This window comes from Ictalurus furcatus, chromosome 18 (genome assembly GCF_023375685.1).
Source record: "Ictalurus furcatus strain D&B chromosome 18, Billie_1.0, whole genome shotgun sequence".
Classification (NCBI taxonomy): domain Eukaryota; kingdom Metazoa; phylum Chordata; class Actinopteri; order Siluriformes; family Ictaluridae; genus Ictalurus; species Ictalurus furcatus.
Genome location: NC_071272.1, coordinates 6,597,539 through 6,612,411, shown reverse-complemented (window position 1 = coordinate 6,612,411; position 14,873 = coordinate 6,597,539). Strand labels below are relative to the sequence as shown.

Here is a 14,873-nt window from a genome sequence, read left to right as displayed (position 1 = left end):
TGCCCACAAAACTCCATTAAGGGGAAGCTCACAGGGAGCTGAAAACAACTACAGAGTGAAAGAGCGCCTCCTAAGAGCGACATGCACTAAAGCTTCCACTAACGCAGCTCAGCCACCGCAGCGTGTTTAGCGGGTCGGTTAAACAGACACAATAACCCTTCCTCCTTTTATAGGACGCCACGATCAAATGTCCGGTCTTATTCGTCTTAATTCGTGGATCGCTTTTTTCCAGGATGTTACTACGAAAAATGACAAAATGTTCGCTGAACGTGTGTAAAAAAAAAAAAAAAATGCATGCAAATTTTACTGTGATGTTATGATGTCACGAAGCACTGTGAAGTTCACAGCTTTGCTCAGCACTGACACTCAAGCTAACTCTTCCGGAATGGACCATAATGCATGTTCTTCTAGTGTCCCTCTACTCCCCTCCAACTTTATGTTTTGGCACCCCCCTCTCTCTTGGCGTTAAAAGAACTTTTGTCGCGGGTCTCACCTCGTGAAGGCGCTTCTTTTGCCGCTGCAGAGCATCCTCGTAGCCCTTTTGCCGCAGCTCGCTCAGGCTCTCGTAGTACTCCTCAGAATCGTCCCCGTCCGCGAACAGCACCTGGGAGAGGATCTTCCAGCCGCACGTGTCCAGCGCGTGGCCCAGGTACACCTGCAGCTGGTAGCAGAGCGCCTCCGTGTCGCGCCGCGTGACCTCCGCGACGCCGAACAGCACCGACCACATGGCCGACTGATGCTCGTGCTCGGGGAACGGCGGCAGGCACGGCTCGAGGTCCGAGTTGACCGCGCAGAGCTGCGCGTGAGCCGCACGCAGGTCCTGGAAGGAGAACAGGCCGGCCCAGCTCGAGTCGACGATGACGGGGACGCCGGCGTCCGCGTCGTCCTGAGAACGCGCGTCGGTGTCGGTGTCGGCGACGGACGCGGGCTCGAGAACTTCGATGTCAGCGAGCGCGGCAGTTTTGCTCGGGCTTCGCGCATGCTTGTTGGATTTATCTGTGGATTTCTCTCTCGAGCTCTTCGACGCCACGGGACGTTTGTCCTGAAGCAGCGTGCCGCCTCCCTCCGCCACCTCGGCCACCGAGTCCCGAGCCCCCGCGCTGCGCTTCTGCACCGTCCGGTCGTGGCAGGTGACCGCGAACTTGCCCTCGATGTCGTTCCAGGCCACGATGAAGACGAATTTGTGCTTCTCTTTTTCCTCGAAGACGTTCGGCCTAACTGAAACCCAACCGGACTCCAAAGACTCCTCCATTGTGAATGACATCGGACGGTTAGCTAACCGCGGCTAATAACAACAATACAAACCCCGGGTTGTTTTTTTTTTTTTTAAATAAAGAAAAACAAATAAATAACGAATTGATTTCGGATGTCAGCTCGATGACGACGTCGTGGTGAAGCGCATCCGTTATTACGTCAGGTCAATTTAAAGAAAACCGTCAAACTCTAAACTACACAACAGTCGTGGATTAAAATAAACATCTCGCGCACACTTCTGATTCCGGCCCGTACGAAGCTGAAGCCCGTCTCTCTTCATCCTCATCCTTTCTTCTCTTCTCCTCCTTTCCTCTCCACCTGTTCTCTCAAGTACCTGTTTGTTTTTTGTAAGACTCTCGCCTTTGTTTGTTTGTTTAGTTTTTGGGTTTTTTTTCCCTCCCCTTCTTGCCTTTTGTGTTGTCCCGCAGGCGGAGAGGACAATGCGGGAGTCGACTGGGCTCGCGCGCTGCTCACTCGGTCACGTGGGAGGATCTGTTTACAAGCGCAAGGCGCGTGAGGGTCCTGCCGTGACGTCAGGCGCTCGAGCGGAAAGCAGAGGGCGGGATCAAGGCGGTCGGCTCGAGCGCTCCTTCCTGTCCGCTCAGAGAGAGAGAAAAAAAAGTCCGTTAGGAGGTTTGCCGTGACGTCACACACCAGGCTTTGTTTTTAACGGATCCGTTAGCTAGCTAAAGCAAACAAAAGCTAACTGTGAGCGCTGCTATAACCCTAAACCTTGTCACTAATCAAATAATAATAATAATGTCGCTAATACGTGTGTGTGTGTGTGTGTTTTCCCCCATCAGCAGCATCCTTTCCTCTGCGCAACAGTCTGTTTTCATCTGACGACTCCAGCCTGTCTGTCTGGTGACGTAGCGGAAGTGTAAGACATAAACATCCGGCACGTGGGGCACGCACTGTACGTGCTGACGCAGTGAAGGTTGCGGGAGGGCTCGCCAAAGCATGATAAACATCATATCTATCTCATATTAAACTATAAACTATAATCTTATATGAGGAGGACCTGTGGGGAAAAAAAGATTTAATTACCTTTTATATTATAATCGTTTTTTATGACAATAAAAAAAGTTCTTTTAAATGGGGTTTCTCAATTTTTTGTAGCCTAAAAATATTTCCTGAAAATAATAATAAATGCAAGTACGTTTTAAGGTATAATTAAAAAAAATGCAGATTCTCTAAATTTATTCACGAACTTTTCACACACAAAGAAATAATAATAATAATGACAAAAAATTAAATTTACTCTATATCTGTATTACTGATGATAATAAAATAAAATTCATGACCCTTTAAACAGGGCTTCTCAGACATTCTGTAGCCAGGGACAGGGTATTATTTACATAATGTTTTGTCTATTTATAACTATGGTCCTAAAACTACTACAACAACAACAATAATAATAATAATGGAATGAATAAAATTACTCTTTTTTTGCTATATAATGATTACTGATAACAATGTAAAAAAAAAAAAAACCCTGGATGGTCCTTTAAACAGGGGTTCTTAAAGTTTTTGTAGTCCTTTTGCATATTTAGTCTATTTATTAGGAACATAACATTTTATAATATGCATATACTTTTATATAATTTTATAATACAGTGCATCCAGAAAGTATTCACAGCATTTAACTTTTTCCACATTTCCACTGGTCATCCTTGATATTTCTACAACTTGACTGGAATCCACCTGTGGTAAATTCAGTTGATTGGACATGATTTGGAAAGGCACACACCTGTCTATATAAGGTCCCACAGTTAACAATGCATGTCAGAGCACAAACCAAGCCGTGAAGTCCAAGGAATTGTCTGGAGACCTCCGAGACAGGATTGTATCGAGGCACAGATCTGGGGAAGGGTACAGAAACATTTCTGCAACATTGAAGGTCCCAATGAGCACAGTGGCCTCCATCATCCGTAAATGGAAGAAGTTAGGAACGAGCAGGACTCTTCCTAGAGCTGGCCGCCCGGCCAAACTGAGCAATCGGGGGAGAAGGCCTTAGTCAGGGAGGTGACCAAAAACCCGATGGTCACTCTGACAGAGCTCCAGCGTGTCTCGGAGGAGAGAGGAGAGCCTTCCAGAAGAACAACCATCTCTGCAGCACTCCACCAATCAGGCCTGGATGGTAGAGTGGCCAGGCGGAAGTCAATCCTCAGTAAAAGGCACATGACAGCCCACCTGGGGTTTGCCAAAAGGCACCTGAAGGACTCTCAGACCAAGATGAAACAAAGATTGAACTCTTTGGCCTGAATGGCAAGCATCATGTCTGGAGGAAACCAGGCACCACTCATCACCTGGCCAATACCATCCCTACAGTGAAGCATGGTGGTGGCAGCATCATGCTGGGGGGATGTTTTTCAGCGGCAGGAACTGGGAGACTAGTCAGGATCAAGAGAAAGATGAATGCAGCAATGTACAGAGACAAGCTTGATGAAAACCTGCTCCAGAGCGCTCTGGACCTCAGACTGGGGTGAAGGTTCATCTTCCAACAGGGCAAAGACCCTAAGCAAACAGCCAAGATAACAAAAGAGTGGCTACAGGACAACTCTGTGAATGTCCTTGAGTGGCCCAGCCAGAGCCCAGACTTGAACCCAATTAAACATCTCTGGAGAGATCTGTAAATGTCTGTGCACCAACGTTCCCCATCCAACCTGATGGAGCTTGAGAGGTCCTGCAAAGAAGAATGGGAGAAACTGCCCAAAAATATTTGTGCCAAGCTTGGAGCATCATACTCAAAAAGACTTGAGGCTGTAATGGGTGCCAAAGGTGCTTCAACAAAGTATTGAGCAAAGGCTGTGAATACTTATGTACATGTGCTTTTTTTGTTTTTATTTTTAATAAATTTGCAAAGATTTCAAACAAACTTCTTTCATGTTGTCATTATGGGGTATTGTTTGTAGAATTTTGAGGAAAATAATGAATTTAATCCATATTGGAATAAGGCTGTAACGTAACAAAATGTGGAAAAAGTGAAGCACTGTGAATACTTTCCGGATGCACTGTATATAATAACTGTCCACGAAAAACAACAACAACAACAATAATAATAATACAGTGATTTTTTATTCTATGTCCATATTACTGATGACATTTTTATTTTATTTTTTCAAATGTAGTCTCTCAAACTATCCATAGCCAGGGGCTTCTCTTAAATTTAAATGTATTTCCTGAAAAATATTTAAATCTCTATCATCATATTTTGTGTATGTATTACGGCCATAAAGCTTTAAATTCTTGAACTTTCCACTAACAACAACAATACGAAGAAGAAGAAGAAAAATATCTGCATTATTAATAAGATTTTTAAAAATGCATTTCCCTTTAAACACGTTTCTGAAACTTTCTGTAATCAGGGACTCCTTTAACTATTTCCTGAACATTATTTAAATCTGTATAATAATATTTGGTGAATTTATTAGAGCCATACACCTTTTCATTCCTGAACTTTCCATGGACAGAACACATTAAACCCAAACCGACATGATTTATTTAGGTTTTATTGAGTTACTGAGGTAAACTCTCTTTCTAAATCACATACACCTCAGTCTGCACAGCATTTGAAGTGTTATTGCACATTTATAAGCAGTAATAAACAGACTGACACACACAGTATGCTCTTTCACTAATGACTAAATGTTATGTTTAAAGAAAAAAGCTTAATTCCTTCAGATGGTCTGATTGAAAGGGTTTCTAATTGCTTTCCAGTCAATCATTGATCTCTTCTCTGCAAAATTCTACCTAATGCCATTTCTTTCAACACATGCAGAGATGACAAGCTGCCTCAGATGTCCCTTAAGATCTTAAAACCGGAAGTGGTCTTCTAAAAGAACCTTTTTAAAAACCAAATCCACTAGGGGGCAGTGATTACTTACACATTAGCTTTATAATACCCGACAATGTTTTAAAACATTTACGTATACACGATTATTACCCACTGATGTTTAGAAATGTTTTAGAAGCATAAAAGTATGTGCAATTATATTATAGCTGTATATATTAGTAGACAATTAATCATCAGTTTTGTTAATAAAATGATAAGCTAAATAAATTGTTTTTGAAAAACTATCCATTTCTAATATTAGAAGAAGAAGCAGCATTTTGGTATTGTGCACAAATGCTCATGTTTTAGTATTGTTATTAGTATTATTATTATTATTCATAAATATACAATATTGTTTTTTTAGTTTTTGTTAACTTTGAGTTTAAATTTTTGTTTAAAATTTTGTTTCTGAAAAAAAACAATCTATTTATAATTATAGCAACAATAAGAAATAAAAAATAAATATTGAAAATACTTTAACACAAAAAAATTGTTAATGCCAACATAATTAAAATTTTTGTTAATGATATTGTTTTTGATAAGGCGAAGAATGTCAGGACCTACGATGTCATGGGCTCTATAGTTATAGTTCCAGTATATAGTGCTTAGTTGTATTGCATAATATTACTGAATACCAACAGAAAAGTAGTTTGTGCCTTTTTAGCTCATATCAACTAATAGCTGTGATCATTCATCAAGACTTAACTTTATCTACACCTGCCTTTTCCTTTAGTTGACTAGAGAGCTCTTCATTTTATTCATTGAGCCCATCTGGAAGTTGATATCGAAATGACCAAAACAGGGAGCACAATTTATCTTTGTGTGCGTGATATTGAAGTTAAATGCAAACTAGAATGAAGATAAAAGCAGACAAAAACACAGACATCACATTGATGTGTTTAATGAAGCATTAAGTCAATAACAAAATGCAAAACATCAGACACCATCGAAAGCCTGGAGTGTTCGCCGAACCTGGAATTTCGAACGACCCCGAAAGGCTCAAATGTGGTCACGCAGCTTTGCTCGTCTCAGTAGCGAAGAGTTGTACAGTGCCACAGAGAGTCATCAGACAGGTGAAATCGACTCACAGAGTATAAGCCAATATGTTAGCATCGATATCGTACAGTAAGACACAAAGGCCACGGTGCGCAGGTATGATTACGAATGTACTTTTTAGTCTAAACACTGCTTTCGCAGGCTGGAGAAAAAGAATAGAGTTTCTTTTGATAGAAATATGGTCCTGGCAAAAACATGCCAATGAACATTTCAGTTTGAATTATATGTAAACTAATAAAAGAGAACGAGAGGGAGAGAGAAAGGTCTCGTCTTTTTCCAATCCATTTCCTCCCCCCTCTTCTCTCTTGGTTTCCCACACTCTGATTGGCAGGGGTGAGCGTGGGTTTTTCCTTCATCTCCATATTCAGCACTTGGCTTCGGACTTGGCGAACAGCGGGCGCAGCTGATCCTGAGTGGTGGCCTCTTTCTGCTGCATCAGCTCCGGGTGGCCTTTAGTGACACCCCAGCTGTCCGGGACGGACATGGATGGGCAGAACGGGCGGCCGGAGGCAGGCTTCAGCTTCTCCCAATAATCACGACGGGCTCTGGATGACAAAACAACCACGTGAGGCTACATTAAAAAGTCAAGAATGGAGGTTTAACATACAATAATGTACTTAATCCAGGTATAACGGATCAGGCGAAACATCTGACCACAAAAGTGTTTGTTGTTTCACAACAAATTCTGATCCTTCACCAAATATCTGCCTTATTATATACTGTACTTAAATTATTTACTCTCTATTCCTTTCGATGTTGCTTAAAATTTGGTCTGACCTAAAGGTCCTTGAGGTTTTACTGGAAATTAAAAAAGGTGCCATGTAAGAAAATGTATGTACGAAAGAAGAGTCTAACAAAAACCTTAACAGTTTTTGTTAACCCTCTTAACCCCCCCCCCCCCCCCAGAGGAATCTTGTCACTCATTAAGCATTGGAACAAAATGGAGATCATGTAGAAAAACTGTGCACTTGTGACACCCATTGGCAAAAAACAATATAAAATAAAAGATTTTTAAAAAAAAGTAAGTTGTTTCATTTGGTGTTTTCTATAACAGCAGCTCTGATGGCAGTTCTATGTAACTATCAATGGATAAAAATACAACATGCTGTACTTTAATAAAGAAAAAAAAAGTTGTAATTGTTGGCAAACTGCTGTGGTATAAGAGGAAGAAAACACTTCGGGATAGGTCTGGGCGATATATGGATATAATATCAATATCATGATAAGTGATTACGCGATACACTTTTCTCAGATATCGTTGGTATGGTGATGTATTATTTTGGTTTTAATCGTTACAAATTAAAATGGTACTGAATGGATGCTGTTGATTTGACAGTAAAAAAAATCTTAATCTTTTGTCCATCGTCAAAGTTTACTACTGTTTTGTGGACAGATTGTTAGCTAAATTATAAATCATGATGCGCATCGTGTATCGTAGAAATGTCCTCAAGTATCGTGATATGATATTTTTGTCATATCGCCCAGCCCTAATTCGGGACGCGTTATAGCAAAAATAATCTCAACAGTAACCCTGCGTCACATCAGGCCACATCATACCACCCTGCTGTTGACCATTTTCCTAGAACAGCACACACTTCAGGGTATACAATGGGCATTTTCGCTCACTGACTGACTTGAAAAGTGCATGCATGAGGAGTATAGCTAGCCGAATATCAATCTTGCAACCCTTAACTAGAAAGCAGTGAGCAATACCGGGGACGTTCTGTGATATACATGCATCTGCAGACACTTGTATGACAAATGTTACGCAGCTGATGATGTTCCAGCAAAAGTAGACTTTAAGTTATACTAATATTAGGGAACATATAGAGATTAATAATAGTGTTAACATTGTAAGGGAATATATGAGCAGTGTAATTTGGGGTTACCTGGCACGGACCCAGGGCTTGGTGTGCATCTCCAGGCCGCTTCCCCACTGGCCATGCTTCTGCGAGCCCTCGGGCAGGAACCCGCGCTCCGGAGCCAGCTCCTCAGCTACAGCACGGACGTGGTAGGGCTCGAACCCACAGCAGCCTCCGATGAAGCGGATACCTGCCTTGTAGGCCTCTCTGGCATACTGCTGCATGTCCCAGCGGGTCAGCACTCTGGGCTCCAGAGCTGTAGGACACATACATAAACAAAGGGTGGGGTTAGGGGGTGAGCCATGTGATGGAATAAACTGTGCATGATGAGTATTATGCAATGCGCATGCTTGTGTCACTGTCATACAATTAACATTAAGGCATTTTTAATAATCCAATATTTGTACTGCCTCTAATAGTGGTGTAGTTGAGTTTTTGTCCAGTTAGTGTTGTAGTTCCTCACTGTATTGTTTCCTGTGCTACAGTCTTTGCTACAGTCGTAATATTTCCAGAGTAGCAGCCAACATATTGAGCTCCAACCTTAGAGGAAGAAGCTGGCATTTTAGCTAAAAGCAATGCTCAAGGGTAATAGGGCAAACGCAAACCCTGCAGGAAATTTAATAAACATTTCAAAGCTTCTGACCTTTGACCTTCAGCAGTCCTAGAAGTAAGCAACATGCTCTCTCAGGTTTTATGTTTCAGCTTGGTGGGACAAAAATGGATAGCAAAAGAGGACCCCAAAGAGAGTGTAAGAGAGCAGTGCATGAGGAACATGTGGAGGATTAGTTACACCCAGAGAGAAGAAACTGGAGTGAAAATATCATGGGCTGGTAAGGTGATTGAGATAGTTCTTCAGTCATTCGAGCTGAACCTGCTATTAACTAGGAAAAAAGGAACTGGTGTTCCACTAATAGAAACTGAACGACTGACGCGTGTATGCACATCGCCATGTGGTGCCGTTTGTACGTCACACTTATTTCCTGCATGGGATAGCAGACAGAAAGGCATACACGGCATTACGCTCGATAGTGAATGAGTAAGTGTTTACCAAACGGGAACTCGGGCAGGTCGATGAAGCCTTGGCAGCCGCAGTCAGGTGTGTGGTAGGCCAGTGGCTGCACCATGTAGTGAGCTTTCAGTCCAGCCTTCTCCACTGCCGCCTTCATCATGACCACAGTCTTGACGCAGATCTTTGGGTCAAAGTGGCAGTTCACGCCGACAATGTCGGCACCTGGGGGCATGACGGGAGAAAGATGGTGAGCCACAAAAGGGACACTGGCAGGAGGTAGCAGGAAGTGTCTCACTGTTGCTATGATTAAACAGTGCAAAATGTTTTGGTGACGGTTTATTACTTACTCGTATTGAAAAAAACCAAACACTTCTAGCTAAATTAAAAACGTACATGACGTCATCATTTACCCCAAATTTAGTCGATCATCCAAGACACGTTGAAGTTTGCTGCAATTTCAATGACAAGCAACAAAGGACGGTGTGACGAGCAACATTTCAATTGAGAATAGGTATAACGGGGTAAACTGACAAATCTAAATGACCGGCTCAACTTGAATAAGTTATTCAGCATATCAAGGACTTGGTTATGAGGATGGAGGCGTGGCCTAATGTGTAAAAAATTGAATTGTGCGTTTTATTTGTAAAGCGTATTAGAGAATATAGCTTGAATATGGATGTATCCTTTTATTTCACGTAGAAATGGTTTTACCGAGTCAAACAATGTCATTTGAAAGAATGATTGTGTGGACAGCTGCTATAAAAATCTACCACACTGGAAATGCCTTGTTTGACATTTGGGGGTATAATTGTGTAGTTTTTAGCTGCACTGCTTCATTATCGTCATCATCTCAAATAGTGATATAAAAGACAAATCATAATTTAATCCGTGTGAGAGTGATGTCATCAACAAATCACATGTGGAGTAATTGTTCAGTCTGCTATGGTTTGAGCCTTTGTGTTGATGTATACTGTTTGGAAAACAACCAACGTACCAGCCTTCACCAGACGGATGGCGCACTCTCCGGGGGTAACTCCGTGCATGTCTCCCATCGGACCAATGCACAGGCTGGCAGCGACGGGTTTCCCAGTTTCCTTCAGGACGTGGACGGCCCACTCGGCTTCCTCCACGTGCTCGAAGTACTGCGGCACGAAATCACAACAATGTTTACACAAAGCATTAGGGTTTTTTTTTTTTTTTTTTTTAAAAAAAACAGGCGATATGAAATGTTCAGCGAGACATGACTGCCTCACCTCGGCGATCAGGAAGTCCACGTTCTTCTTGACGAAGATGTCCATCTGCTTCTTGAAGATGGCCTTCACCTGAGCCTCGCTTTTGCAGCTCAGGTACGAGGGGGTCTGAGAGACTCCGCCCGCCACTAGGGCATCACCCTCATTAGCGACCTCCCTGGCCAGGTCACAAGCGGCCTCGTTGACTTGCGCCCCCTGTGGGCGGGGAAAAGGGGTTATTACTGCACAACACTCCCCCGACCCCCCATCATTTCCTTTTCCATCAGACCTTGATTCTGGTGCTCCAACACAAAAGTGTTTACACAGCAGCAATATTACACTCAAGGAATTTTGTAATTGTATGAGGAGACTGCGAAAAGCTGCCCTGATGCTCCTTGCTGCCGCATAACACTGCTTTAATTGCATTTAAAAATCACTTAAAGTTAAACTTTAACAGGAAGCCCTTCACCCAAGCAAAGCACAAATATGAGAAGAGTCTTACTGTGACACCGACAGTGTTGCCTCTGTTCTCAAGTTTGTCGTCGCTGGCGTAGAAGGTAAAAGTCTGCATGACATTTGACCCCGCCCTCAGGAATTCCCTGTGCAGCTGTCGTACTAAAATGAGATGTTACACACACAGAAAGTGAGAATCCATTCACAGCTGTTGGCTGCTGAGCAGTCAGTAATTTGGCATGATACTGTACACACACACACACACACACACACACACAATTGATAATCTTGGATTTTTTTTTTTTACCCCTATTAAACTGAAAATAAACAGTTTTAGAAATACTCAAGCTACTGCACTATTTCTAGGTCATTAAAATAAATCTCTCATCCCTTCTATTTGTGTTTAGACGACACTCAGATTTGATCCAACACAGACAGTCAGGTTGTGGACAACCTTGTGCTCCACTTGTGCACGCTGTCTTTAAAGTTTTTAAAGTGGGATGTACCACATATGAAGAAACTCTACAAAACAAATACAAAATGGAAGCATTTTCACCAACAACCACAAACTTTATATAAAATAAATGAATTATGTACACTTCCTGGATTCTTCAGATATTATACAGTTTCTTCATAATGCATTGTCTGTGCATCTTTAAGATCAAAACCTATAATAATTCCAGAACTGTAGAACTAACTAGATGCATCTATGGGACATTATCTATTGGGCCAATCTTTGGAGGAGAAATAGTCTAAGTAAACAAACAACAAAAAAACATGTTTTGGGTCATTTTGGTCATTCCTAGCCTGCAGTGTTGGACCACAGGACAATTCCTTTTGGTCAATATCACATTTGATGTCTTGTATCCAACCATTAGAGTGGTCATTTCTATCTCCATCTTGAAATATGCATTAAAAACTGACCAAAATCTAGATCTGTTAATTGACCATTTCTATATCTTACAGAGTGGCCTTGCATCATCTATAACTAGAGTTTATTGTATTTGATTTGAGGAAGCGTTTAAATCTGGTGTGTCTGCAAAAGAGGGTCAGTGTGGCTGCAGGTTTTCGTTTCAACCAATCAGGAACCACATTCTCGTTTCTTAGCCTTCGAATCAAATATGTTGCCTTCTTGATGACAATTAATACCTGTGAGCTCCAGGTTGTTTCTGGAGATCTTCTGCTAATACAATACACTTCATGCTTCTAATCAAGGCTTGAACATTAAAACCAGGCCTGTTGGAGATGAACTCTTCAAGGCTCTTCTTACTCTAAAAGGTTCAATACAAAAGATCTTTGCATGCATGTGATGCATTTCTCTCTTTACATATTCAGCATGGTGTTCTTGGTGCTTGATCCATAGTGCTTCAGGTATTACATTGTTTAAAACTTGTGTGCACGTCATGTGCACATATACAACATCTAAGTCATCAACATGTGTGTTATTGGGGATACATTTGATAGCATTTGATGTTTTGCCAAGTATGTGCTTAACACCAATATATTTATTTTTAAATACTTAGATACGATACAACATCACTGATGATCGATTTCTTAACTCATTTGGAGAAATTAAATTTTCAAGCCATGTTTTACACCAAACTTTAAAAGGAGGATGTCCAGGGTTTTTAAGACAGAACTTCAAAATGCGAAAATAAGAAAGATGCCCCTATAAGGAGAGGCGCACAATTACGCATGGCACAAATTATCCAGTGACTACCTACTAAAATCAACATGGGACGCGAGTCCTCACAAATCTGTCAGAACTGTGTAGAAGTAACTTTTAGGAGATAAGGCTGCTCTTAAACAGCGTCACGCATGTGGCCACGCCCACCTTAGCGCGCACGGTTTCTCCATTCAGGAGCATGACGCAAGCGCGTAAGTGTTAATTAGGGCTTGTGCAGGTGAGCCGACTTTCCGTTTTGGAGTGTAAAGCGCGCGCTTGGACTTAAATATATAAAGGGTGACAGTCACCTGCTTCGGGGTGCTCAGCTGCGGCTTCAGGAGTCCAGGGTCCGGCTTTCACGTAGCCTCTCTTCTCCAGCGCGAGGACGAAGCCGCCGTCTCCGATCACAATCTCATCGGCGTTCAGGCGTTCAAGGATGCCCTACACAAACAAATAAATATATATATATATATATATATATATATATATTTTAAATCAGAAAGAGAGTGTGTGTGTTTTTATCGCGAGACATGGTTATATGGTTTCTAATAAAAAGTATAGATTTTTGCGTTAATAAGTTTGCGTGCGTAAAATACAAAAGTCTACAAAATATCCTCACCGCACGTGCACTATTGCGTGCATATTGCATGGTCACATTTGTTTACCTGCTTTTTTTTTTTTTTTTGCAAAGCACCTCCTAAATAAAGAGAAGTCTGAAAGCAGAATTTACCTTCTTGGACCCGACGGGTGCCATTTTTGGTGTGTTTTGCAGAGCTTTGGTCTTGCGGGCGGATGTAAAGTTTATTACGGAGTGTCTCTGTTCACTCTGGCCTGGTGCACACACGCGTGAAAGCAGAACGCAGACCAGCTTTTTATATCTCTCTGAGAAGGAGGTGGTGGAGGACTGGTGGAGGACTGGTGGGTGTGGCGCTCACGTCAAGCCCCTTCTCCTTCTGCGTAATGAATGATCCAGTCATGTCTCCCTCCTCCTTTTCTTTTCGAAATCCAGTGGACTTCTCCAGTGTTTGTTTAGAAGTTGACTATAGAACAGAGTTAAAGTTATAATTAAGAGCACACACTTTTGACACTGCTGTTTTTATTTTGTTTTGTTTCTAAAAGCCTACAAATGCCTTCTGATTAATGCACATATTCGAGGTTGAACAAATCCAGCATTCAAAACATTTTTTAAAAATGATTTCATGACTACATTTTGATAATCAGCAAGTCCAAAGATCAGCACAATGTCCTACTCTTTTCTCTTTTTTTACCCACTTGCAAAATACATGATAAAATGGTGCTGACAAGCCAGCGATATTTCAATGCAGATAAAACATTTTAAAACAACAACAACAACAACAACAAAACAACGTAATTGCATGTACTGTTTTGTGTGTGCATTATGTACAAGCTGATTAAGTCACTTAAATCAAGTTTGGGAGTATAGGGATTATGCAGTTGATTCTTGCAACAGATTGACTGACCATGGATGTGCTCACGCTGGCATGGGTCAAAACTTTTCCACACACAGTGTTCCAGAGCAAAGCAAATATTTAGAACTGGTCAGAATGTCTTGCTTGCACACATCCATGGCTATAATTACATTCTCACCAATAGCGGTTGTTTAGTTGGCTTGGGTGCATGATTTAATTACCTAACTAGACAATTAACCCTGACTGCAGCTTATTTTATAATTTAGCACTGAGTATTATAAGTGGCTAATATGAGAGTCCACAAAACTGACATTGCACATAACCCACTGAGCAAGGAAAATATGAAATATGTCAAAAACTGTTACATTTGTCAAGCTCTGCATTAATCTACTCTATGTTACAGAAAAGTCTCAAGTATGAATAATCACAATTTTAATTGTATACATTTTGTTTTTGTAGACACTTCATGTGATATGTTTTGCAAATTGGATACACATGTCTAGATAATGTATGTCTTTTTCTCATATGTTTTTTTTTTCATGTACATTTTCCACGTATTTATTTTTTATATAATAATAATCGCACATATACTTTTGCAACTTCAGGGCATAACCTGGTCAAAGGCACGTTCGATAAAAGGCTTTTATGAATACAGCCATTTCAGAAGTATCGATACGCTATGAAGGTGCCACTAATTCTGTGTTTATTGCTGGATTTGTTCAACTTTTTTTTTTTTTAATTTTCCTGTTTGAGCCATGATCTTTAAAGAAAACACAACGTGCACTGGATCTAAACGCTCACTTTGGCTTCTACCTCACTCAGCAAATAAACATGGTTGCTGGTTATCTTCAGTTGAAGGTACACAGCTGTTTGTGTAGGTCTCTGCACACACACACACACACACACACACACACACACACACAATTTCACAGTGCGTGAAAAGTAACTATTTTTTAATGTAGATCTTGTTAAAGACACACACACAAAAAAAAATGCACAACAACATACAGATGCAAATGATTTTGCTGACATAAAAAACAACAACCTGGACATGAAATAAGGGCAAAATCCTGGAAGCA

The 14,873-nt window shown here is 41.2% G+C and overlaps 2 protein-coding genes across 4 annotated transcripts in view; both read right to left on the bottom strand.

The window, feature by feature from the left end:
• Nucleotides 1–2,122, bottom strand: part of jmy (junction mediating and regulatory protein, p53 cofactor) — a 35,454-nt gene extending 33,332 nt beyond the window's left edge. For both annotated transcript variants that reach the window (XM_053649700.1, XM_053649701.1), the window contains exon 1: nucleotides 494–2,122. In XM_053649700.1, the coding sequence (XP_053505675.1) occupies nucleotides 494–1,264 (771 nt within the window). In that variant the 5' untranslated portion in view covers nucleotides 1,265–2,122. The remainder of the gene's footprint in view (nucleotides 1–493) is intronic.
• A 3,852-nt stretch (nucleotides 2,123–5,974) lies between these two features.
• Nucleotides 5,975–13,206, bottom strand: bhmt (betaine-homocysteine methyltransferase). 2 transcript variants are annotated; one of them, XM_053649703.1, is made up of 8 exons: nucleotides 13,095–13,206; nucleotides 12,673–12,805; nucleotides 10,748–10,860; nucleotides 10,270–10,461; nucleotides 10,011–10,158; nucleotides 9,056–9,238; nucleotides 8,035–8,263; nucleotides 5,975–6,690 (listed from the first exon to the last, which is right to left on the bottom strand). In XM_053649703.1, exons 1-8 carry the CDS (start codon nucleotides 13,116–13,118, stop codon nucleotides 6,510–6,512), a joined length of 1,203 nt encoding a protein of 400 aa, XP_053505678.1. In that variant the 5' UTR covers nucleotides 13,119–13,206; the 3' UTR covers nucleotides 5,975–6,509. The 2 variants fall into 2 exon arrangements, with proteins under 2 accessions (XP_053505678.1, XP_053505677.1); XM_053649702.1 differs by having other exon boundaries at nucleotides 10,011–10,461.
• Between the last annotated feature and the right edge of the window lie 1,667 nt (nucleotides 13,207–14,873).

Coding starts and splice junctions, on each gene's coding strand:
- bhmt (XM_053649702.1), bottom strand. CDS start 13,118: ATGGCACCCGTCGGGTCCAAGAAG. Junction 10,861..12,672: donor AGCTGAGCACCCCGAAGCAG/GTGACTGTCACC, acceptor ATCTCATTTTAG/TACGACAGCTGCACAGGGAA. Junction 10,462..10,747: donor GCAACACTGTCGGTGTCACA/GTAAGACTCTTC, acceptor CCCCGCCCACAG/GGGGCGCAAGTCAACGAGGC.